This window comes from Canis lupus, chromosome 4 (genome assembly GCF_003254725.2).
Source record: "Canis lupus dingo isolate Sandy chromosome 4, ASM325472v2, whole genome shotgun sequence".
Classification (NCBI taxonomy): Eukaryota; Metazoa; Chordata; class Mammalia; order Carnivora; family Canidae; genus Canis; species Canis lupus.
Window position 1 is genome coordinate 15,345,292 of NC_064246.1, and position 26,690 is coordinate 15,371,981.

General features: G+C 35.1%; 1 protein-coding gene across 7 annotated transcripts in view; it reads right to left on the reverse strand.

Moving 5' to 3' along the window:
• The window catches only part of JMJD1C (jumonji domain containing 1C), a 330,895-nt gene that overhangs the window by 31,741 nt on the left and 272,464 nt on the right, over positions 1-26,690 (reverse strand). For 5 of the 7 annotated variants that reach the window (XR_007410126.1, XM_025434455.3, XM_025434457.3 and 2 more), the window contains 10 exons: positions 22,631-22,736; positions 20,237-20,361; positions 19,085-19,228; positions 18,799-18,991; positions 17,007-18,691; positions 12,967-13,139; positions 10,503-12,712; positions 5,113-5,314; positions 2,310-2,524; positions 1,192-1,344 (listed from right to left, as the gene is read on the reverse strand). Coding sequence is in view for 6 of the 7 variants with exons in the window: in XM_025434455.3 (XP_025290240.3) it covers positions 1,192-1,344; positions 2,310-2,524; positions 5,113-5,314; positions 10,503-12,712; positions 12,967-13,139; positions 17,007-18,691; positions 18,799-18,991; positions 19,085-19,228; positions 20,237-20,361; positions 22,631-22,637 (5,107 nt within the window). In the remaining variant the exon portion in view is untranslated. Of the gene's footprint in view, positions 1-1,191; positions 1,345-2,309; positions 2,525-5,112; positions 5,315-10,502; positions 12,713-12,966; positions 13,140-17,006; positions 18,692-18,798; positions 18,992-19,080; positions 19,229-20,236; positions 20,362-22,630; positions 22,737-26,690 lie in introns of those variants that run through there. The other 2 variants (XM_025434456.3, XM_049108975.1) reach the window with 2 other exon arrangements.

Here is a 26,690-nt window from a genome sequence, read left to right on the forward strand (position 1 = left end):
TTAAACCGTTTCTATCACTAAATATGATTTTACTTCTAGTACTTCCACAACTTGAATCCTCTCATTTCATGAAAACTGTATCCCAAACAAATTACTCAAAAATCTCATGTTACTAGTATTAGGTATCTATTTCCAAATTTGCCTTGTGTAAACATTCTCTAAAAATACTTTTGGGATGAGAAAAGGTGAACTTAGTTACTTCCTTTTTAAATTTTATATTATTTCACAGATCACCTATTTTTGTGCCACTTTACCTAGAAATTAGAAAATAATAGCTTCAGAGACTAATTTCATATGTAATAAGGACTTCTTCATTATTCTCTAAGAACCAAGAGATAAATGACACTGGGGGAAGCATATTCTTGAACACTTTGATTTGAACTTTATGGTTTTAAGGACAGAGAACAAACCGAGGGTTCATAGAGGGCAATGGGCGGTGAGTAACAAGAAGGCACTTGTGATGAGCACTGGTTGTACTAAGTAATGAACCACTGAATTCTACTCCTGAAACCAATATTTGGCTAGACCATTAACTGTATGTTAACTAACTAGAATTTAAATTAAAATTTGAAGAAAAAAAACTTTATGGACCAATTATTTAGAAAAACCAGTTCATACAAGTAAGTATTCAATTGTGGCTCACGTGCATGACCATGTAATTCATAGGTTCTAGAATGGACTTCAGGTTCCTACATACTGGAATCTGAAAGAAGCAAAACCTATCCTAAATTGGGCTACAATAAAAAAAAAATACCTGCTTGAGGGTGACCCTGGGTGGCTTAGTTAAGTGTCTCTGACTCTTGATTTCGGCTCAGATCATGATTTCAGGGTCATGGGATTGAGCCCCATGTCATACTCCGTGCTCAGTAGGGAGTCTGCTTCAGGATTCTCTCTCTCCCGCCGTCCCTACACCCACCTCACTCACTCTCTCTCTAAAATAAATAAATCTTAACACAACTACCTGCTTGAAATGAGAGGGTGGATCTTACTAGAGGATAAAAAGATGTAGATGGAATTTTTATTCTAGAAAATCTGGCCATTAATAAACTTCATAAAACTTCTTTAATGTAATATATTCAAAATAAAGGAAAGTAGAGAAAGAAAACCTCACACACACATAATTTTCCAGATGACTGATCCTATAGAAAAGGGACGTTATAAAAATTTCAATTTACACAGTTATAAACCAACCTCTAGAACTCTTTCTTTCCTTTGCCTTGTAACAATCTAAGCAGACCACAAATCCACATTTTTGGCAGACCCAATGAATGTTAAACAATGTTGCTTCACATGCATCACACATTTCCCGGACTCCTCTCACTGCTCTCTTCCAGGCAATTTTGGCTGAAATAGAGAAAAATAAAAATTTAAAGGCAAACATGTTCTTTTCCACACATTTTTTGCTGAAATATACAAGAACAAAAATTTAAAGGCAAATCAAGACTTTAAAGGATATATTAACTAAAGATCAACAGATTTCTTGAATTAGTAATTCTTTTCAGAAGTTTTACATCTAATGAATTTTTTCAACTTTAGTACTTTGAAGATTTTTGATTGAATAATTCTCTGTTGTGAGGGACTATTCTCTGCAATGTAGAATAGAATGCTTAGTGGCATCTGTGACCTCCACCCATTAGATGCTAGTACTCTATCAAACACCTCCAACTTATGCAATCAACTTATGCAACAATTATGCAACCAAAAATGTCTCCAGTCATTGTTAAACATCCCTTGAGAGACAAATCATTGATTTAAGAGAAAGGGAGGATAAGAAGCTAACATTTAGAGAATTCATGTTAGATGCTTTACATATGTAGATATAATTTACTTTCTAAACAAAGCTGTGAGACAGTTATTCCCATTTTATAGCCATACAGTTAAAAGGAGTAAAGCTGGGATTCAAATATAAATCTAACTGAAGGTTGTGATGAACCACAGTACATTAAAAACTTAAATTGGCATAGACGGTATCTTTCTCTGGCAAATGCTGTTATTTCTCCATTTCATATCTGAAATATCCTTTTCATGCTAACTATATGTCATGATTGCAGAAACAGCATAATGCTATTGTGATTTCATGAATTGTTAATCCACATTCATTATAACCTCAGTTGGAAAATATGTTACCTTAAGTACATGTAATCGCATTTAAAACAGTACCATCAAAATAAAATCTCAATGAAACTAGGTAAAATTAGGAACTTAGCCCATTAAATATCCTTGAAAGAGAAATTCTTTTCTTTTTTGAAAGAGAAATTCTTAAAATGAAATTTGTACAGTTGTATGTTCTAAGTATTTAACTTCCTTACCATCCTTTTTCACCCAGGACAAAGCTGTTTTTTCAGATGTTACTAACTGACAGAATTTATCACCTATGATATCCAAGATGTATTTTGAAGTTTCTACATCTAGTTCATCATCTTCATAATTTTCATGTGTCCATAAGCTCATGGCTTCATCATCATATTGGTCAGGAGAAGAGAAACCATCTATTCTGACCACTCCATTTTTACTAAATGACAATCTGAAATTTTAAAACATAAGAGGATTAGATACCTAGCCAGAAGTCCAGTTTTATAAAGTTATAATTTTTATATTATAAACATACAAACTATATTTATGTTAAAAAATAAGAAAATAGGGTAGGTCTTTCATACACACACATTTTAATTATTAATTAAATTTAACAAACTTAAATGACTTCCATAGTGTTACACAAATGGCAATGATAAGCAGTACCACTTTTAGGTTATTTCAAGAAATAAGATTTCTATCACTTTTAACTACATTGTTAATTCAATCAAATGAAAACTATATCCAAGTGTCTGACAAGGACAAGAATTAAAATGTGGGCCAAATGCTGCCTAGAGTAATGTTGTTATTTTATATATAACTTAAATCAGGAACCTTGAGAATGCCCTAAATGGAGGTGTGTGGATGGCTCAGTCAGTTGGACATCTGACTCTTGATTTCAGCTCAGGTGACGATCTCAGGGTCATGAGCTCAAGCCCCACGTTGGGCTCTATGCTGGGAGTGGAGTCTGCTTAAGATTCTCTCTCCTTCTCTGCCTCTTCCTCCGAACTCCTTTCCCTCAATCAATCAATCAATAAATGGAAAAGAAAATTCCTTAAATCACTTTAAGATATTTACTGGATTAAAAAAATGCCAAGTACAGTTTCATTAATTTAAACGACACTTTAGGGCAGCCCCGGTGGTGGCTCAGCAGTTTAGCGCCGCCTTTAGCCCAGGGCCTGATCCAGGAGCCCTGGGATCAAGTCCCACGTTGGGCTTCCTGCACGGAGCCCTGCTTCTCCCTCTGCCTGTGTCTCTGCCTCTCTCTCTCCCTGTGTCTCTAATGAATAAATAAAATCTTAAAACAAAACAAAACAACACTTTATTTATGACTTAGAGGAACAAGGATGAAACTCCCAAAAAGTTTATTAGGAACCCCATTATGTATGCTTAGTTCCTCTCAGCTTCCAACATCCAATTCATGTAACTACTAAATTCAGAAAAGTTTAAGGTAAATAGAAAGGAAAACTGCCACTCTTCCCCTGGTTAGTGGTTATTCTTCAGTTATTATAGTACTTACTCTTTTTACTCTCAATCAGGGAATATTGGCAGTTCATTATAATTCATTCTCTATTTTTCAAATGGACAACACCAAGAATGTTCCTTCTACTACCTCATCTCATATTTTTATTATCTAAACCTTTCCTTCTTCTTTTTTTAACCAGATTTCTCCCTTTGTTATAATCCAACATCTTATTTCAGCTTTGTGTTATTATCTCTACCTGAATATATATTTCCTTCCTTTTTCTTCAAGAGGGGGGGAGCAGAGGGAGAGATAGAATCTTAAGCAGACTCCACACCCAGCAAGGACTGACATGGGACTCCATCTCACCATCCAAGATCATTACTGAGCTGAAATCAAGAGTCTGACACTTAACTGACGGACACTGCAACCAACTTTCATTTTGATGTTTTTTTTTTTTTTCCAGCTTTTCTGCAATTCCAGGTGTATGACCTTTTACAACTATTCTTTAAATTTGTCTGTCCTTTGGAGATTGTTGGCTAGAAAGACCATGAAGTAAAAATATGAAATAGAACCTGTTCTTGTTCCTACCAATGCATTTCTTGGGGTTTCTATTGGGCCACCAGCAGAGGTATATTTGCCAGAGCAAAGGGTCTCCTAACTTAAGAAGATGAGGGTGATGATTAGGAAAATAACAAGTTAACATTTATACACCATTCATATGTGCTTGGTATTAAACGAAGGACTTTGTATACTCTATGTCATTTAATCACGAAATCTTTGCTATATGTACCACTATTATCAGCATTATGCATAGGAGACAGGCTTAGCTGTAACCCTACTATAGTTAACAAAGTCATACAGGAACCAAGAGAATGAGCTAAAACTCAGGAATAACTGATTCTACAATCTGAGACATTAACTGTTGGTCTCTACTGGCTGGATCACCCAGCTATTCGTTTTGTTGAACTCTTATAAGTCCATATATGCTTTTGGTATTGAAGAATTATCTAGTAATATTATTATTAAGAGTAGTATGTAGGATAATAACAACTACAAGTTGTTTTTATACTTACTACAAAACCTGTAAAATATGACATGGTACTGACATTCTTTTTTTCATAACTTAATTATTTTTATAGCTCCATATTTAACAAAAATATGAGTAGTTCAATGTAAAGCAATGACTTTAGTTTAATGCCTAGATTCTTTACTCTGATTTATAGACTACTTGTATTGCTAGCTAACACACAGATATAAATACAACACTACTTTGGTCAAAGTATATAAACTTTAAAAAATTCCTTAAATCAAACAAACTACTGTTTCCTATTATTTTCTAGAAGAAAAATAACATTTTCTGAATAAGGATGAATTCTCTCAGAAGAGAAAGGCCATTTGAATGCAAGTAACAATATGATTATGAAATTTACCACAAAAGTTTAATATTCTTTATGTTTCAGAAACAGGGAAGTTCAAAGGACTCATACCCACCTCTACGAAGGACCCTCAGAATGAGAGTATAATTTCCAATATCCAGTAAACAGATTTTCCCCCAATTACATATTTTCACTTACCGTCTAAAGTAGTAAAATCTACAGAACACTGGTGAATGAGCTGGTTCTTCTCCTTTTTTACTCCGAATAAGTCTACACTCCCGGCACTTTTGCAAATTAGGCCCTATCTCACAGCAGGAGTCATCCTGTAAAAAGGATTCCCCAGTTTGCTTCAGCTTCTTGACTTTACGCCAATCTTTTAATACTGAACGAGGGATGCCAGCTGTAAAACCAGTAAGAAATTATTAGCAAGATTACAACATTTTAAAAAAGTACATAAACTTCTTGCAATAAAATTCAAGACAAGTACACAATTGTCACAATATATTAAGATTATAAAAGTAAAGACAAAGACATAGGTCCTCATTAATAACAGAAAGTCCACAACAGCATTTCTATAATCTTATGTCAGTATACTGGAAATGTAGAGCTGAGTAAATCTTTTGCTGACTGAATCTTTATATATTAGATATTCATATTTGTATAATAGAAAACACAGGAATCATTCATTTTCTATGTGAAAATATAGCTACAAATATAGCCCTTTTACACAGGAATTTGGTTTATGTAGGAGAAAGTTCTTTCAAGATCCACAGGAAGAACCTGAAGACCGAAAGTTAATACTTTTAGAAACTACAGGTTAATCAAACATACTTGTATAGTTTTGAAATATTTAACCTGACTCTCCACAGTAAGTGTGGCTCATTATGACAAGTTAAATAGTAGTTCTATAACACCAATATTTGAGAGAAGAGGGACTAAGCTATTTCTCTTAGCATCTCTCCCTTATTAGGATGCCCTCCATTTAATTCAACATACTGATGGAACAGTCAGTTTGTTTTTTTTTTTTTTAAAGATTTTATTTATTTATTCATAGACACACACAGAGAGAGGCAGAGACACAAGCAGGCTCCATGCAGGGAGCCTGACGTGGAACTCGATCCCAGGTCTCCAGGATCACACCCCAGGCTGCAGGCAGTGCCAAACCGCTGCGCCCCCGGGGCTGCCCCAGTCAGTATGTTTTAGAAAATAAAAGGGTTTAAAGAAAATTAAAAAGCCAGTACTAAATTGACTTTTTGATGGTAGAAAGAAAAGCACCAGAGAAATCTAAAGAAAAAACAATCCCTCAAATGACTAATATTTGACGAAGAGAAATTATTTATTTATACTCTACAAGTCATTGCTCCATTATGCTTATTAACTTGAACTTAATTGTTGTCATGGGCTCAAGTAATCAATCACACATCTACAGAGCAGATTAAAAAATTAAAAGCATGTTTATTTAAAAACAACCTATGTTGGGACAAAGAAATATCAAACTCTTAAATGTATACTTACAAGATGTCTGTATGTCAGGTATGAGATGTACATAGTTTGCTATTTGTCATGTTAAAAGATATTTCCTGTGTTTTCTAATCACTCAGATGTGGAAAAGAGGCAGTACAGCTATTCTCCTGAGTCTATATACTTCTTGCAGAAACATGTAGCAGACCTCTTGAGCTCCCACTATCACTTACCTGCTGATACTGAAAGCAGCACAATGACACCAAGATAACATATCTCAACATAGGAAGAATTGTGTATAAACTCCGGGATGGCCCATTTAAAATCTGCTTCCAGTTATTAAGCACTTTTAGAACTGCTGCCTGGGTTCTTTACAAAAATGACATGTTCCCTCCTCTTCTATTTCTGACTCAGGGCAAGCTATTTGGCTTAATCCACTAACTAAAGTTCAATCTATTTCTATTTTGACTAGAAAACAACTACTAACCAATATGCTTTTACATTCTAGGTAATGGAACAATTCAAAGATTATGGATAACCATACCACTGTGAACCATTTAAACAGTATTATAATAAAGAACCAGATATTACAAAGCAAATCTCAATTCTGTGACACAAAACAGACACTTGGAGCTGTTTTTAGATTTAAATGCATGAATGAATTACAAAGACATGAAGGCCCAGGTCATATAGACAGTTTTTGATATTATAATTTTTGCTTCTAAATTAGGCTATACACAATGGTACTTAATGCCTTTTATGGATATTACTATAATAGAATTTGTACAACAAAATATCTTTCAATTATATATGTCTAATTTATTGACAATATCTAAAATCTAAAACTTTGAGAATAAGATATTCAGTCAACAAAAAAATACCTAGTACTCCCCTTTTACCATTAGAATATTTCAATCTTAGCTCTCAATTTATTAGCAAATCCTCAAACAGCTGCTCTAGCCAACAGAAAATTAGGGAGGAAGAAAACAGGAAACAAATACATACTATACCCTTTAATCTCTGATATGCCATCACCTGTAAAAATATTTTTTTGAGATACAGAAATTAATTGATTATAGTAAAGCCACTGGTTTTTTTTTTAATTTTTTAAAATTTTTATTTATTTATGATAGTCACACAAAGAGAGAGAGAGAGGCAGAGACACAGGCAGAGGGAGAAGCAGGCTCCATGCACCGGGAGCCCGATGTGGGATTCGATCCCGGGTCTCCAGGATCGCGCCCTGGGCCAAAGGCAGGCGCTAAACCGCTGTGCCACTCAGGGATCCCTAGCCACTGGTTTTATCACAGGACTTACATTTAAATTTGATGGGCAATTTCAGTTTATAAAATAATGTAAGAAATTAGTCACGGAAAAACAGCTAACTTTTAATTATCATTATGAAAAGGCAGCAGATATGAAGACATTCCAAAATAGATAAAATCTACTGTACCTGGCTTTATTTTTTTTTTAAAGATTTATTTATTTATTCATGAGAGACACACAGAGAAAGGCAGAAACATAGGCAGAGGGAGAAGCAGGCTCCCACAGGGAGCCCGATGTGGGACTGGATCCTGGATCCTAGGATCACGCCCTGAGCCAAAGGCAGATGCTCAACCGCTGAGCCACCCAGGTGTCCCTGTACCTGGCTTTAGAATGTATTAAGAAACACAAGTTTCTTTACAGGCATTAATTGTGTATAATTAATACATGGATAGCAGTGAATGTAATCACATTATATTCTCTAAATACAGACTTAGTTCACTCCTTTTGACTATGAGTGATGACAACTCCAATGACCATTAAAAAGATAAACGTATTTAATCCTCAAGGTAGATAATCCACTCAAGTTTAGAAGTCAGATTCATGAACTCTCAATTTAGAGAACTTTTCTAGATAGCGCAAACAAAGGCTAGACAACTGTGCCCATAATTAACAGATAGCAATTAATAGTCACTTTTTATTATTTTGAACTTGAGTATATGGGACTTAGAATACCCTCTCTCTGGGGTTAACTGTTACTAAGGTTTGACTAGGTATTATGAATTAGAGGAAAGTGATGATTCCAGTCTCTTTGTCTTTGAACTCTTACTTGGGAACATGTACATTCAGTCTCAAAACGAAATAGAGATAGCAATTAATAGTCACTTTTTATTATTTTGAACTTGAGTATATGGGACTTAGAATACCCTCTCTCTGGGGTTAACTGTTACTAAGGTTTGACTAGGTATTATGAATTAGAGGAAAGTGATGATTCCAGTCTCTTTGTCTTTGAACTCTTACTTGGGAACATGTACATTCAGTCTCAAAACGAAATAGAATATGTACTTTGTTAAGAGTTAATTTTATAAATTTAACTTCACAAGAGCTTCCTAAGTGTTAAAATCTGGAAAATTCCTACCTCTGTTTTCTTTCTTTCTTCCTTCTCTTTTTTTTTTTTTTTTTAAGATTTTATTTATTTATTCATGAGAGACACACAGAGAGAGAAACAGAGACACAGGCAGAGGGAGAAGCAGGCTCCACGCAGGGAGCCCGATGTGGGACTTGATCCCAGGGCTCCAGAATTACACAGTGGGCCAAAGGCAGGTGCTATACTGCTGAGCCACCCAGGGATCCCCCTATCTGTTTTCTATAAATTTAACTCAATTATATGTATACTCAACACCAAAAGAAATATGTAAAACAGAAAAGAAACAATTATTGACCACACTAAGCCTCTTAAGAATTCACTGGGGAAGTGGAACATATGAGAAAGAAAACAACACTGTACAATATCCAATACTCAAATAAATGGCATGCATGTATCCTGTATCCTCTGATGTCAATCTCCTTCTTTCTTCCTTCTGACTATATTTGCATTTCAGTCTGTCAGCCTCTGTCTCTAGCTGAGCTTGTTTTCCTAGGTCTTTCACTTTCTGGCTGTCCTTTTCTGTGAGCCCATCCTCCTGTTTTTCTCTCCTTCACTTTGCCTCTGGTTTCTACACAGGCACATAAAAAAACTCATTCAGTGAAAAGGCCCAAATAAGAGCCTTCAAGCATCCAAATGCTTGTGAAAGTACTTCTTGAATGTCCACATTGTCAGATATTTCATATATTGTATGTGGATGAATACACAGATATAGTGAAACTATTAAGTGCTTTCTGCATTGTACAACATACCTGGAAATAAATAAGCAAACTGAGAAAAATGATTTCTAGAGTAAAAACACAGAAACACTTTATAGTAAATACCATTGGCAAGTATCACTTATTTCGCCCTGCTGAGGCAACAAATGAAATGTAAATATTACCAGTTTTGAAACTTTTACTTATGAAAATCCTTGAGTATAGAAATGAGCACACAAAACCACAATCTCCTGCTTTTAACCTTTACCCATTGTTAAGAATGTCCTGAGTAACAATATTAATTAAATAGAAGGTAATTTCAATAAGCTTTCATTTTGTTACCAGATGAGAGGATAAGAAATAGGCCACTCACATCCACACTAATTGAAGCAACTTTCATCTAAAAATGTGACTTAAAGGAAGTATACATGTGAATAGAATTTCTTTTACAACTATATCATGGTAAAGGTGAATACCTTATTATTAGAAGTCCTCTTTTGAAATGTGTGGAAAATATCAGAAAGGGAGACAGAACATAGAGACTCCTAACTCTGGGAAACGAACTAGGGGTGGTGGAAGGGGAGGAGGGCGGGGGGCGGGGGTCAATGGGTGATGGGCACTGAGGGGGGCACTTGAGGGGATGAGCACTGGGTGTTATTCTGTATGTTGGCAAAGTGAACACCAATAAAAAATAAATTTATTATTAAAAAAAAGAGAAATCCTCTTTTGGTATGATAGCTTTAACTGCATTTCGACAGTTCTTAGAAATGGTCAAAATCTGAGTAACTGCTAAGTAACATATTGGGTTTTTGTCAGTATGAGTGTAGGTAAAACATTATTTCTACAAGTCTCTTAGAAATGGGAAGAGAGGTCTTATTTGCTTTTACAGTTTACCTGGGAAATGCAGAAATGAGGTCAGTGAGCACATACATTATGCTAGAGCTAGATGCATCTTTTGAGAAAGACACCATTATTTTAAGTACAACCCATTTTACCTGATAGAAAAAAGTAATCAACTTACTTACCACTATTACTGTTGCTCTGTAATTTCAATTTACTTTTTTCTTTGGCACTCCTGCTGAGAACCCCATTGGGTTTTAAATCTTCTTCTACTTCACCTTTTCTCTTCTGCAAATCATTCTGCTTCTTTTTGTAAGTTGGCTTAGGTTGCCTCTTAGTCCTTTGCTCTGACTTGCTTTCACTTTCATCTGAGTCTCCACTTTCAGAGCCAGATTCATAAGTCCTTTTGGCTTTTCTCCTACTGACTTTATCATCTTTTACATATTTATCAACTATAATCTTACTATCTACACTATTTTGTATATCATTAGATGTTGAGGCTATTAAATTGACAGAACATGGCTTAATAATTTCTGCTACAGAATTCCCTGAATTTTCCATTTTATTAGTATTTTTATCTTCCTCTGAGTGTCTAGTAAGCCAGGCCTTTTTCAGCTTAGTATGGTAGTTAGGTTGAGTTGTCTGGGATGCTTGCCCATTTCCTACAGAGTTTGCTTTGTTTATTGTACTACAGACTATAGTGCTATCCAAGAGAAGGGAGGTTGAAGATGTCTGATTTTTTACAGCATTAGGCTCAGTCTCACTGACATTACTACTTTTATACTGAGCTGCAGCCAATGCTGCCTTGTGCTTTTTTAAATGGATAAAATCAGTTGTGCCTGAGAACCCAGGGCTGGGCTGAACAGCACTTCCTGTCTGACTACTGGCTGGTGTAACTGGAGCTGTGGTGCTGACCCTGCATTCTTGCATTTGAGCCACTGAATGACTGACGTTTTTTGAAGAGGTACATTCTAAGGATTTAGAGGCCAAAATGGTATTTGATAAAGAGTAAATTATTTCTGAACTACCCCAGCTGGAAACACTAGTGGTAGTGGCAGCAGATGTGAGTACATCCGTTTTGGTATTACACACTGTATTTACAGCAGACATGACTGAACTGGGAACACTGCCCTGTGAGACAGCCTGGACACTTTTTTCAGATTTTATGTGAGCACTATCTGAATTCACACTTGGCAGAATGATTCTTCCAGTCTCTCCAGCTTCTGCTGGTTTGAGGCAATCTGTTTGATTTGCCCCAGTTGAAGATCTTTCACTAACTCGATCTTTGGAAGCTAACTGCATTGCTGGCACGCTCTCAAGTTTTGTACTAGATGGTGGACGTACAATGACAGATGCCATAGCAGCCTGTGACTTTCCACTGCTTTTCTCCACATGCCATTCAGCTTTTTCTTTGCTGAGGTTATTATTAGATTTCCACATTTCTGACAAACTCTGTTCAGAAGAACTCTTAAAATTTGCCTGAGAGTCTTTTGGCTCTGGAATTAGAGTTGGAGGCTTTTGTGATTCTTGAACTTTCCCACCAGCATTTACAGGCATCACTGGGGTTAGAGTTGGAGGGGAAAGACTACTATAGTTGCCTTCCTTTCTTTCCAAGCTGTGATGGATTGGTGGATGAAATACTGGTGCTCTATGTAAAGCAGGCATGCTCCGGAGTGCATTTGTAGAAGAAACTGTCAAATGGGTAGGACTCCTACAATCATTTCTGAAGGTTGTTACTGAGTGAGAAGCAATCTGATGGGGAAGATGATCTGGAATCTTTCCTACTAAACCTTCACTTTCTGGTTGGTGTTTAATTAAAGGTGGAGGCTTTGAAAGAGACGATATAAATGAAGTCAGAGTTTGAGGATTAGCTGCTGCAGCAACAGTATTACTCTGTTTTTCAGTGTAAATATTTGAAACCTCTTTGGATGGATATGACCTTGGTGGTTCGTTGACCACACTATTAGACAATGTAGTGAAATAGTTACTTTGGGGCAAACTCTGAGGCACAGAATGCTTCATTTTATAAAGATCTGATACTGAGCATTCTATGTCTTTGTCTTGTTTGATGATCACATGGCTTTTAGGGCTAGAAGATGACAATGCTACTTTGGAATAATTGTCCCTCTCACCCTCAAGCCCCTTGATTTTAGTTGTAAAGGGAGCAACATCAATACTTTCTTGAAGGATTCGACGATGTTCCTCCTTATATTTGTGTAATCTCTCTCCAGTCTCCTGGGGTTGTCTCTGTAATTGATTCAATACAGGATCCACAAAATGTCTATGCAATAGACCATCTTTTCCAGTCTGTGATCTGTTTAGATCCAGGTCATTTTTTGCTGATGTGGATGCAACAGAACGTAATGGTTCTATAAAAGCTTTCCTCTCCAATTCTCTGTGAAGAAAATACACATAAAGGTTTCTGTAACAGCTTTTTCTTGCATGATATGAGGATAGCATCTATGCAATATTATGAAAGTAAAACATGACTTTGCATTTACTTTAATACTCAAGTAAATTAGAAGATATATCAAAATGGAAAGAATAGTGCTTATTCAAAGCCTACTTTTAAGATGTTTATTAACTTGTCTAAAAAGAAAAACTAGAAAAGACAAGGTATCTATAAGTTTTAAGCATTAGTGAACTTACTCTTTATGGTGATCTATTAAACTTTTTGTCAATGGTGGACTGGAATGTGCTGTAATTTTAAGAGACCGATGAGGCTCTGCACTGGAAGGTCTGACAGGAATGTGACTAAGTAATCCAATACCATCTGCTGAGGTCACAGGGGTGGGTTGATGTAACCAAGGACTGGGAGAATTCTATTTAACAAAATATATATATATATATATCAGACTTTAGTAACTAGAAAAAGCTAAACACAGTATCACGGTAGGACTTTAATGTATATTTATGAAATGTAACTTTTTCTAAGTGCATCTTACGAGAAATTTTCAGACAAATAAATAAGTAACATAATTATATGGATTTTTCCATATGATGTAGAAAATCAATCAGCATCAAAATAGTAATTTCCAAAAATTTATTATTTATTTTACCGAATTTAGAACTTGAAATCACTGCCTTTAAGTTATAAATGTACAGAATACCTAGTTCATCAGATTTCCAGTCATTCTAAAACCAAAAAAATATATATATTGCTAATACAAAAACCAGAATTTGTTATTCCTAAAGTCCATGTCAGAAACAGAAATATCAAGTTCGTGTGCCAATTTTTGTTGTCAAAAATAACTTTTTCAATGTAACAATTTACTTAGAATAGACAGAAGATTGTATTTTCAAAGCCCACTTGTACTCCATTTCACTGTTGGACTATTAAACTTGGGAAGTGTGGAAATGCAACAAAATTAATCTTTTATATAACATATTGATAGGCTGCCTTCTCATATAGAATATTTGGTGACATTGATCTCTGCTGATATTTAAAACTCTCTAATTACATGCTTAAGAACTGTTTCTACACTATGACACTGACATTCTCTCAGAACTTACTTTGTAGAGTTACATTTTGTTGATACTGGGAAAATATAATCAATCCCTTTTTGGTTTAAACAAAGAGAAAATTTTACATCTCAAGATGATAATGCAAAAGCAATGATATATCACACCAAAAACATGCTGCTGTGAAATTAAAAATTTCTATTATAAATTTTTAGATTAAAAAATATATTTTATAGACTAAATCTCACACTAGAGGAAAACACACAGACACACACACACACACACACACACACACACGAGGATCATTCATGTTTAAAAGGCCTCCGTTCTACATGATCCAGAAGTACTAAGTTGCAATCACTTGATAATGATAAATTTTTTACTATAAGATGCTATTAAAAAGTATTTCCTGTTTCTTTACTTCTTACAATATTAGGGTTAAGAGATCTTCACTTTTGCTCAAAATGTTAAACTTACTCCTTTATAAATTTACCTAAGAAATGAAAATTTCATATGCTTGTTTTTAGTTTAACAAGTGTGTGACCAGTTAATAAAATATTTTATGCTTTTATATACATGGAGGCTAGAATGACATATACTGAGAGAAAATCCTACCCAACCCAGTTCAAACAGTTATTTAGATTGGTTTTTCAGGATTGGGAAATTACAGGAAAAAGACTCAAAAGTATTTGCTAGTTCATGTGTTCTTCTAGCCTGTCTTTGTCCAGTACCAGCTGCACCTAACATTCATGACACAAGAGTGAAGGATCAGAGTAAAAATGTGGGTGCATTAGGCACCAGGGTCATCAAGCCTGCTTTCAATAATGGCAAGGAGGATACTACAGTAATTAGTGACTTTTCATTGACATCAACTACATAATGTATACATTCCAGTAAGATTCCAACTACAAGTTCAATAGCACCATCAAGAATGGAAATAGGAAGCTTATGGATCAGACCAATGCAAGCACAATTCTTCTAGAATTGAAATCCTGCCAGGATCAACTGTGGGGATGCTGGCACAGATTAAATTATGGAGTTTACTGGTGACTGCATTAAGGAAGGCCAAAGCTCATATAGAAAGAAGTGGAGCCCAAAAGAATTATTTTATTATGGGATTAAACCATACAAATTATCACTCAAAACTGTTAGCACTCTATATTGCACCACTAACCACTTGATGCCCTTTACCACTACTAAGGTTAACAATCACAACTTGGGAATCAAGGAAGGACTCACGACCATAATCTATGTCATCACGGCTACTGAGAATATAACAATTCCTTGGACAAACTTGGCATGAGGAACACCACCCTTGCATATATTACCAAGGCTCTGTGTGAGCAGGATTATCAAGGATAATCCTGATATCAGGGATAATTACCTTCCAAATCATCACTCCCAACATATTTACTGTAGATCTTGCCCAAATGTGAAAGAGGTAAAAAATTCACAAGTTCACTGCAGCAGTATCCATAATAGTCAAGGGGTGGAAGTAAGTCAAAGTCCACTGACAAATGTATAAAGAAAATATGGTACATGCACATAATGAACTTTATACAGTAGAATATTATAAAGGAAATCATGTTACATGCCATAACATGAACATTAAAGATATTATGATATATGAAAGAAACCATACGAGGACAAATATTGTATGAATATCTATTCATATAATGAATATTCAAATAAATTATCTATAGCAGTGAGAATTACAGAAACAAAGTAGAGACGTGTTTGGCCAAGGAATAGTGGAAAGAGGGAAGGGAATTAGTGTTTAATGGATATAAAGTTTCAGTTTTGCAAGATGAAAATGTTCTAGAGAAAAAAAAAAAAAAAAGAAAATGTTCTAGAGATCTGCTGTACAACAATATAAACATACCTAACACTACTCAACTGGATACTTAAAAATAATTAGTATGATACATTTAATGTTTTACCACAATAAAAATAAACAGGGGGTGCCTGGGTGGCTTAGTCGGATGTGTCTGCCTTCTGCTCAGGTCATGATCCCAGGATTCCGGGATCAAGCCACACATTGGGCTCAGTGTGGAGTCTGCTTCTCCCTTTCCCTCTGCCCCTTCCCCCCGTTTGTACTCTCTCAAATAAATAAAACCTAAACCAACCAACCAACCATGTTTAAAACGAGTCTGTGGGATACTTGAAGAGCAACCTGGGCTGCAGCAATGACGAAGTTGTGTCCTAGATTTTAAGAGAGCCATTCTCACTATTTTTGATACTGGGGATGGTAATGGCCTCAACAATCATTTCTTTCTTTTTATGATTTTATTTGAGAGAGTATGAGGGGGGCAGAGGGCGTGGTACGGGAGCAGACTCCTTGCTGAGCAGGGAGCTCAATGCCAGGCTCAGTCCCAGGATGCTGAGATTATGACCCAAGCTGAAGGCAGAAGCTTAACTGACTGAGTCACCCATGCAATTCTCAACAATCATTTCTTAGTATGAAAATATATTTGGCTAGAGAAATCACATTAGCTCATAAAGGAATAAGAGCTCTCTATACCACCACCTTCACCAATATTCCTCACATTTGATGTTGGCAGGATCTCAGCCCCAACTTTACTTCTCAAATACCAAAAGTCTCCAACCTAGACACCATTATGAGAACAAGAGCATCAGAGAATTATAGCTTGTAACATACCATCAATATATCTAACTGGGAAATATAACAGTTTGTCTTAAAAAATAATTTTATGATGGGGCCCTGGGTGGCTCAGGTCGTGATCTCAGGATTTTGAGATTAAGCCCCCCACTGGGCTCCACATTGGGCATGGAGCCTGCTTAAGATTCTCTCTCTCCCTTTCCCTACCCTCTTTAAAAAAAATAATAAGATGATGATATATACCAAAAGCCTTACAATTTTATATAAATTTGAATCAACAAATTTTACTTCTAGGAATTTAGCTGGTCAAAAATAATTCTAGATATGATTCACAATTAGTTACGAAGACCTTCGTTCTTCACAACAGGTACGTCAGAAAATTGGCTTTTTAAAATAATTTAGCTTTTCTGAGATGTCAGCTTCCATGTTTCCAAAGTTACTAAGTATCGAAAGTTTCATCATAATTGGAAAAATGTTTGTAAAGTTCTAACATATTTTACCGTAATAAAATGTGATTAATGTTGATTAATAAGTATATACTGATATGTGGCAAACCACAGTATAACTTACCCTCCTTTTTTTTTTTTTTTTTTTTTTTTTAACTTACCCTCCTTAATGAAGATTCAGCATTAACTGCATTTTCTGGGTGAACCCACTTTGAGGAAGGTAGACCAAGTCCTGAGTATGCATGTGTTCCATTTGGATATTGCCAAATAATTGGATAAAGTCCAAGCTGATTATATGAAGCAGAAGGATGGGCTTGTCCAAGAAGATGAGGTGACTGGTGCTGTAACAACTGTTGCTGTTGCTGGTGTGCTAATGCTAAGTGGCTCAAGCTGCTGGCATGAGCAGTCTCTAGTCGTGGGTGGCCACCAAGTAGGGAGGCAGTAGGCACTCCAGGTAACACGGCAGGAAGTAAATGGGGGTGATGAACAGAATGGTGTGGACCACTAGTAAGAGGGTGTGTGTTAATGGTAGGTAATGGAGTTTGACTGGATGATCCGGCAAGTAAGTGGGGTGCAGGAGTTAAGGCAGGGTGATGGGTACCTGGATTTAAACAGGTTCTATGGGATGAAGAATGAAGAGGAAAGGGATGCTGGTTTAAGAAAGGTGAAATGTGGTTAGCTCCTGTTTCTGACCCAACAAGTGCAGGATCTCTGTAAACTGTGAAATGCTCATTTTTATCAATGATAAGCGGGCTCTTTGTAGCTTCCAATGTATTGCCTCGAGTAGGAACTGAATGAAAGCTGCATCTTGATAACTCATGTTCTATCTTATTTGCTAGTCTTCTTTCACCAGTGGCTTGGCTATTCACATAAGTGGCCTTAGACTTTACAGAATCAGGAGAATGGGTAACTTTGGGTTTAATAACTTCAGGTGAGGGATTCGATTTTGTCTTGTGAGCATCTACTGAAGTATTAAGTTTAGATTTTATGGTCTCTGGGGGTGGGCTTCGCTTATGTAGCTTATCTTCCGTGATAGAAACTGCACTTAGAGAAGACATGTAAGAGACATACTGATTTTTCTCTTTTTCCATAGTCAGGTGATCATTTCCTGAGGAAGTACTTCTAACATTTGATTGGGTTAAATCTACTTTAACTACATCACTGACCCAGCTCTGATCAGAATCTTGCTTTGCTGTTTCTAAGTATTTTGCATTTGCAATAGAATGTTTTGAATCACTAATATTAGGATCCATTTTCTGAAGTGTCTGAAGGCCAAAGGTACTTGAGTTTTCCTGAGCCACCTTTTCTGAATTAGTGTCATTTGTAATATCAATAACACATTTTGGTGTGGGTGGTCTAGATACAAACTTCTCCTTTGGTAGTAATTCCACTGTGTGTGTTTTTTCGGTATTGCATTCCTGAAGAAGTAAATCATTAGGATTATGATCAGAAAGTGTGGCCTGCTCTGATGAATGAATAATCATTTTTTCTTGAAGCTGAGAGTCAACAGACTTCTGTTTCTCTGCTTCTTCACGTTTTTTATCTTCCTGTACTTGATCCCAGGGAGGCTGGCTATCTATTATTAGTGTCTCTTCTACCTTCTCATTATTCTGGGATTTTCCTTCTTCTCCATTTATCTTTGAAGTGTTTTTATTTTTCAACTCATTCTCTGGCTTCGGCTCTGAGGAATTATTTATCATCCTTTTATTTGAATTTTCTGAGTCACTGCTCTCAGAAAAGTCTGAAACATTGTCGGTTCGTAGTCTTTTCATATGTAGTTTCTTTTCATCCTCCTCAGGTTTCCTTCTTTTATTCATCAACTGTTTGTTTTTCCCTTTAGGGTTTTCTATAAGATTTAAAAAGAGAAAGTTTTATTTTTCATTAATTAAAATATTAAATATATCTTAAATGTATTTTTATTTGTTCTCATTTCCATAAAAAAATGAGTACTACCTCCTCGTGCTATATAATCATACTTTTCCTCCTTCATCTTCTCTTCATCTGGTATACTGCTATCTGAGCCCTTCCTCTTACTTGGACGAGTATTTCTTTGTTGCTGTTGCTGGTGTGTATTCTGTTTTGGTAGAGCAGCTTGGGAGTTCATTGCTGGTCTGGGACTATTTGCTTGGGCACGTGTATAATGACTCTAAAAATAATTTAACAATGATTATTATTAACTGATCCTAAGTAACCTAAGAAAAAATATTTTATAATAATACATCACTAACAACATACATACGTGAACTGTGTTGCTATTTTGACTGGCACGAGACCTTCGCCGTGATGTAATGCCAATATTTTCACCTTTTAACAAAGAGTGAACAACATCATCTAGAAAGGTCATTTGAACCATAGAAGGATCGACATTCTGTGGTTCTAGTACCTAATCCATGACACAAAACAAGAATAAAAATTAAACCCAATCAGCTAGTCGGTGTAACATTAGGTATAAAAGCAAGTTTAAGAATTAATTGGGAGCATAATACTAAGTCATAAAATGTATTTTAAAAATTAAGAAGTAATTTCCAAAAGAAAAAAAAAACCCAGCTATAAAATAAAGCTAAGAAAATACACTTTAAGAAGAAAATGACAAAAAGTGTAAATGAATACAAACAATAGTAATTTGAAAAAGGTTAAAGAAGCAACTATTTCAAAAACCAATGGCAATTCTAAGTTTCACTGAGAAGTGAAAGTTTCTCACCATTTTAGGAAAAAAATTAAATGTGACCAAACAATATAATTTAGCATTTTAGCTAAAAATTTAACCAAAGCATATGAATCATTTCTAAAGGGGTACTCAGACACCCTCCACAATCCACTTAATTTGGAAGACGTAAAATTTATTTTTTTGGGGGGGGTGTGTGTGTCAATAAAACACAGCTTTGAAAGATTTAAAATCAAGACTTTCAGACTGTTCTTTAAAACTTCTTATGAAATTTGAATCCTTAATATTCACCATAAAACTTAAGGGAGCATACCATTAATGACATTTGTTTTGACAAAACCTACAGTGGTGTGCATTAGTTTTCATTAGTGAAAAACAATCATTTGGGAAATATATTTATCACCGGAGACAGAAAAAGATTTTAAGAAAGAATTTTAGCTGACCTAAGAATAAAAAAAAAAATTAATCAATTAAAAGAGTTTGATGCTTCTATTTCAGTGACTTATTTAATCATTGTTGAAATAAATTTGTTATCATTAATCTCCCTGTGACCTAAAGTGACCTCTAATAAATATCAGACACATTTAAACTTATTAGGAGTATTACAACTATAAAAAAACCTAAAGATGAAAATTATTTAGTATCAAACTGTTGAACCATTTTTTGGAAGGCATGGAATATTGGCATTATAAATTTCTCTTCAAAAATATTAGTTGTACTATTTACCTGATCATTCATAACGATCATGGTGCGAGTGAAGAGATCATGATGAGTAATTATGCCAGTAAACCACTGGGTGGCAGAGTCTTGTCTATATACTCTCACTCTGTATCCATTTAAGGAATAAGGACCTTAAAAAACACACATACATACACACAAGAAATAGGGGTATCTTAAATGGAGACATTTCACTGAAGAACTACCTTTCAGGAGAAACAGGAGCTTTGTGATGAGTAATATCTTATTCAAGTATCAGTTTTCAAAAAAAATTTATTAGAAATTGTATACCTTAGAGCCAGATCACTGTGAATTTATCGTTGAACACACTCTACTACACATATATTTCCTAATTCAATGGAAATAAAGTACTTTAAGTCAGAAAGAAGGTTTCTGGGATCATGAGTTATAAGAGGACAGAACAAAGTGTAAAGTTAGAGTGGTCTACAAAGTCACAAGGTTGTATAAAGCTACTGAATAGGGTTTGGGGTACATAAAGGAATACACTTGGCTGAAACGGAAAGGTAAAATTTGGAACCCAATATCTGAGTTTTCTAAGTTGCCAAAACACTTCCATGTGACAACTATAAATTTTAATCTTCTGTGACAGCTAGAAAAAGCTGCCAAAGCTAGTGTGTATTTAATCTTCTTCAATTCAGTATTATTTTCCCTTTTATAAAAATTAAAGTGAGGTTGTTAGGTTAAATAAAATCTTAAGTGAAAGAGCTAGGAATGAATTTACTTTTCTGAATCCTAGGTTGATGCTTTATTTGACAGTTTATAAGTTTATAAGCCATTTAACATACAATTAATAGCTGATATTTGCCAATTAAAAAAAAAAAACTGCCAGTATCAGCCTAAAAGTCAATTAACAAATGTATAGAAAATATTCCATTTGACCTATAAGTTAAATATATTCAGAGCCATTATAATCAATTATATAAACTCTAGTCTTTTCTAACTATAAAGAATGAGACTCTAAGAATGTAATACAGTAAAAGCTTATAGAACAACTCCAAACATGACCAATTTTCAATTTCCACTAGCACAATTTTCAATTCCTAACTGCCTTATTCCTATCACAAAACACAGTTTGGAGTCAGCCTTACAAAATAATTCAGCTTAGGATGGACAGGGACTATATACTACCTCAATTTTTCACCTCTAAGAATATGATAAGGAAACAAAAGTTGCTAAAGAATATACTAGCCTGGTATCTTCAATAATTGCAAGGAAAGGAGAAAAAAAGATACAGGGCATATCAACCAATTAAATTGTGGACTTTTTTTGGTTCCTCTGATTTAAAATTCATAAATGAATAATAATAAAGATCAGTCAATCCTGTTAAAAATCATTCAAGGCATTAATAAAACAAATGGAAATTTGAACATGATTATCCAGTATTTAATATTAAAGGACTATTAATTTTAGGGGAATAAGGGTATGTTGGCTTTATTTAAAAACAGAATTTGGCGATGTCTGAAATTTGATAGAAATAAACAGCAGTGTGGTTGGGGCAAACCATTTTTGGGGCTAAAAGGCAGATGGAAGTTCACGGAAATATTCTATTTCTGTGTATTTTTCATATTCTCTGTATTAAATTTTAAAGAATACTTAGCCTAAGAATTTAGTAAGTCGATGATCTGCTGCTATAAATACCTATAACAAAGCAGAAGAGCCACACCTTAGAAATTATCTCTATTAATGCTGAAATTAAATGACATGGAAGTTGAGGGTTGAGATGAACATGGGTACTTAACAACAAAATTCCTTTTTAAAAACATTCAACAAAATATCAATACTTCACATCATACTGTCCCAGTTTCAATTCAATTTCAGAAAAAGCTTAAAATATATGATTCTACTGATAGAAAAAGAAATCACTAAGAATTATATAAAACCTCATTGGTCTGAAAGTCACACATTATAGACAAATTTAGAGCTTACTAAAAAAAGGAAACAAAACTAAAACTAGTATTATGGTCATTGCTGAGAAGGGTGAGCTGAAATAGGACACTTTTATCAGATACGAACAGCATTCTTCAAAGGAAATCAATTGTGGCTTTGGGCAATCCTCTACTGCAAACAATACTTCCTTCTCCAGGAAGGACACACCTAATTGTATTCTGTAATATGGAGATTTTCCTATCAACAAAACACCTGTGTGGTTATAATTTCATGTCAGTTATTTAGCTCAAATTAGTTAATAAATTGGTGAAGTTATCAACTTTCTACTGAAATTGTGATTTTGCTATTCTTTTCCCTGGATCGGATATAACTCAAAATATTAAACTGAGTTTTTTATAAACACTGCACATAATTGAACCAAAACCAAACATGAAAAACTGCCCAGTTCCAAAAAAAAAAAAAAACCTTAATGCATAATAACTTCAAAATAGTTACCTTGCATAAAAATCTCCTGAACCTTTTGTTCCTTTACCCAGACTTTCACTTCTTCCTGAAGTTGCGGGTTGTCCCTGAGAACTGGGTTTAGGCTGTCTATGTCGTCCTAGAATTACAGATTAAAACAAAAGTCCATGTTATGCTGTCCTAACATTAATGTTACAAACTCTCCCTCCTATATTTTCTAAGGATTGAAGAAAATTCCTTCATCTAAATGTATGCAAAAACACAAATTCGTAAGTTATAGTTCATTAGCAATTACATATTAACAGAGCATAAGAATTAACCCATGGTAAGATTTGATCCTTGACAACGATGTCCTAAAGACAAAATGTGAAATTTACTAATGTGTTTTTTCTAACTTTAAGTGTGGCCTTAGATAAAGATATTTTTAAGGGTTTCATGATAAGAAGCAATATACAAACCAAATAGCATCAGGTCATCTAAGGTTGGTAGCAAAAGAATCAAGCTGAGTATTTTAGTGACAATGCATATACACATGGATGAATTACCCTCTCTTCCCATAATGCTTAAAATGTTCGAGTTTTAAACTACACAAGTCATTATCCACTATCTTGATTTAAATGTCAGTGAATTCAGTTCTACTCAAACTCATCTAACCAGTAACTTCACTGCTAAAATTTTTATTTTTTCAAGCCAGTGTCAAAGCATCCAGGCAATTAAAATTACATTATTGATGGTATTATCCTCATAACAGGGTGGATCTAGACACAGAAACAACCGGTTCTCTCTCCTTGGAGATGTGAATCACACAGTCACATGGTTTCCCACAATCTGTTGGTCCCCCGCTGGACTCTTTGACATTCTGTTCTCTCTCTCTCAAAGCACCTCTGCTGCTCCTGCATTTGAGATCAGCGGCAGGAGCCCTAGAGTAGAGCTGGGAAGAACAACAAAGCAGCACTGTCAATTGGCGGCCCTTATAAAAGTGGACTGGCAGATCATGGAAACCAGTGAACAGAAGGGAGCTAAGTAAAGGGAATTCTATCTGGTGAGTAAAAATAATGTGGCAATTTGGAAAAGTCAAAAAAGTGGCTGAAGAGTACAAAGAAGGACCTCTAATGATGTAAGTCATACTTCACTCTTCTACTCTAAAGTTTACCTAAATTAAGCTTTTTCTTCTTACCTCACTACTACTTTACAGGACCATTATGTATTTTGCAATAACAGTGTGGTAAAGACTCCGATACTTCATTTATGCCTAGTGAACACCAAGAGGAATAAAGGACTTCAAAGTTATCAATTATATTCCTTGGAAAATATAAAGAAATGCTATGTTACAGAAGGAAATACTTAGAGTGGAAAGTATCACACAAAAAGTAGGTAAAATCTGTTATTTGGGGGAAAAATGTGTATGACATTCTTTTTCGTAAAGAAACTTTCTAGAATCCCTTTCTCCACACCCCTTTAATAATGAATGCACTGCACACTTCGTTAACCTCTTCATCTTAGGAACAGAAAATACAATGGAAAGTTTAGACTATAAGCCTCTTGATGCACACCAGGTAACAGTCTAGTCTATGAGATGAAACACAGGAAAACATTCTATTTCCCAAGGAAAACCATTACCATTTTCAGACAACTCTGAAAGCTATCAAATTCTTTTAAAATCTCTTACTTTACCTTCCACACACAGATCCAAGTTCAACTCCTTGAAGTCAAGCAAACACAAGTCTAATCAGGCTCCTACCCTACAGTCCTTCAAACATTTACATTCTGGTTTTGTTTCTGTAGTTGTTTTGTTTCTTCTCTAGGCCAAAACCCCACTTTTATCACAACCACTCTTCTCCTATTCTAGACATTTAAGTAGCAAAAAGATGGGCATTTGTCTAGAAAACCACACAATCATGTGGGCGTCAGTGGTGACTTATACCAAGTTTGTATTTCTCCCAAGCTTTTATACTTTGAGGTGGAAGGGTTTAATTGCTATTAAAGCAGCACTGATAATACTTTGTAGACAGGTACAGGTATGCTCTATAAAACTAGTTTCCTGTATTAAATTTTACAGTTAAAAACTATTAGGGGTGCCTGGCTGCTCAGTTGGTAGAACAAGTGATGCTTGATCTTGGGGTGAGAAGTCCAGCCCCACATTGAGCATAGAGTTTACCTACAAAAAAACAAAAACAAAACCCCTATTGGAATAAAAAACTGTTCAATATTTATATTTATGTAGAAAGTTAAGATATAACTTATCTATGGGCTATATTTCCAAGATCATTAAACATATACTTCCTCAACAATGACCCATTAATTTTTCTTTTTTAAGATTTTTATTTTTAAGCAATCCCTACACCCAACATGGGCCTTGAACTCAACAACCCGGAGATTAAGAGTCACAGGCTCCTCAGAATGAGCCATCCAGGGGCCCGAACCCATTCATTTTCTACTTAGAGAAGCATACCATTAAAAATTGATAAATTCAGTGGCTCTGCTGGTTAGGCATCTGTCTTCAGCTGAAGTCGCAATCCCAGGGTCCTGGGATGAGCCATCAGCTGAGCTCCCTGCTCAGTGTGGAATGGGCTCCTCCCTTTCTCTCTGCCCCTCTCCACTACTCCTTCTCTGTCTCTAGCTCAAATAAATAAGATCTTAAAAAAAAAAAAAAGAAAACTGATTTGAACCTAGTTACTGAAAGGACCTTATAGAAGTTCAAATTTCTACATATCAATTTCCTCATCTATAAAGCAGTTACTAATATCTGACTCTTTTCATCTTAATGAATACATTTTCATAGTGAGACTTTTAAAAAATAACTGAAACTAGTTTTCTTAAGACATCCAATTCTGAATTATCCATGGTATTGGATGACATATATTACTAAATCAATTAAAACTCAAGAAAATTATCCCAACAAACTGTCTGGTTATGATAGTCATGTTGCTAAAGAACTTTGCTCTGTAAGTTATATGTTATTTCTTTTTTAGAAAAAAAATTATTTCAGAGAGAGCATGTGAGAAAATATGGAAGAGGGACCTAGGAAGATGGAGAGAGAGAAAATCTCAAGCAGGCTCCATGCTAAGTGGGATCCACAACCTTGAAATTGTGGACACCCAGGTGTTCCTGTAGGTGTATTTCTGGTAGTCATCATTCCCCATTTTAAAGGATTAAGTAATCAAATCTTCTAAGAATTGCTACAAGGTGGGACGCCTGGGTGGCTCAGCGATTGAGCGTCTGCCTTCAGCTCAGGGCGTGATCCCGCGGTTCCAGGACAAGTGCCGCATCGGGCTCCCTATATGGAGCCTGCTTCTCCCTCTGCCTGGGTCTCTGACTCTTTCTGTCTCTCATGAATAAAAAAAAAAAAAAAAAAAAAAAAATTTGCTACAAGGTAGCCAAATAAGGTGAGGTTTTTTTGTTTTCTATTTATTGAACAATTTTGTGAACGTGCTAAAACTCAGATACAAGGCTACAAGGCAAACTCACAGAGGAGCGAAACTAAGGATCTGTAATTAATACAGATTATTAATATGAATATTCACTATCTTTCAGACTATGATTAACTTCAGTTGTGCTTTGAGTCAGATTTTTAAAAAATCAACTACACAGTAATTTTTCAATAATTAAGTTACCTATACACATAATTTTTACATGAAGTGAAATAATATGTATTTCTTCAATTTCCCCAAAACAAATCACCCAGACAGTGAAGCAACAGCACCCTCTGTGAATCTCTTCTCCTTCATAAATTCTATGCTATGTATTATTCTGTGAATTGTAACTTCCAGCAAATGACTAATGGGAAAAAAATCAGGTAAGCAAGATTTGCTTTACTAGAAGCTTATGTAGAAAGCACAGAAAAGCTCTAAATAATTAAGTGAAGTTTTGGACTACCTTTATTGTTCACTTGTGTGCTGTTTCTCCTTTTACAAAGATAGAAGTTAACTCTAACTGAACACTAGTGGGGCACCTTAATGTACATAAGAACAGCTAACATGATTGCTCATGTTTATTATGGCAGATACCGTGGTAGATGCTTTCTGTACAAGACAATTTTTGTAACACTTTTCTAATGCCTAAATTATTATGCCCTTTTTACATGTTATACCCA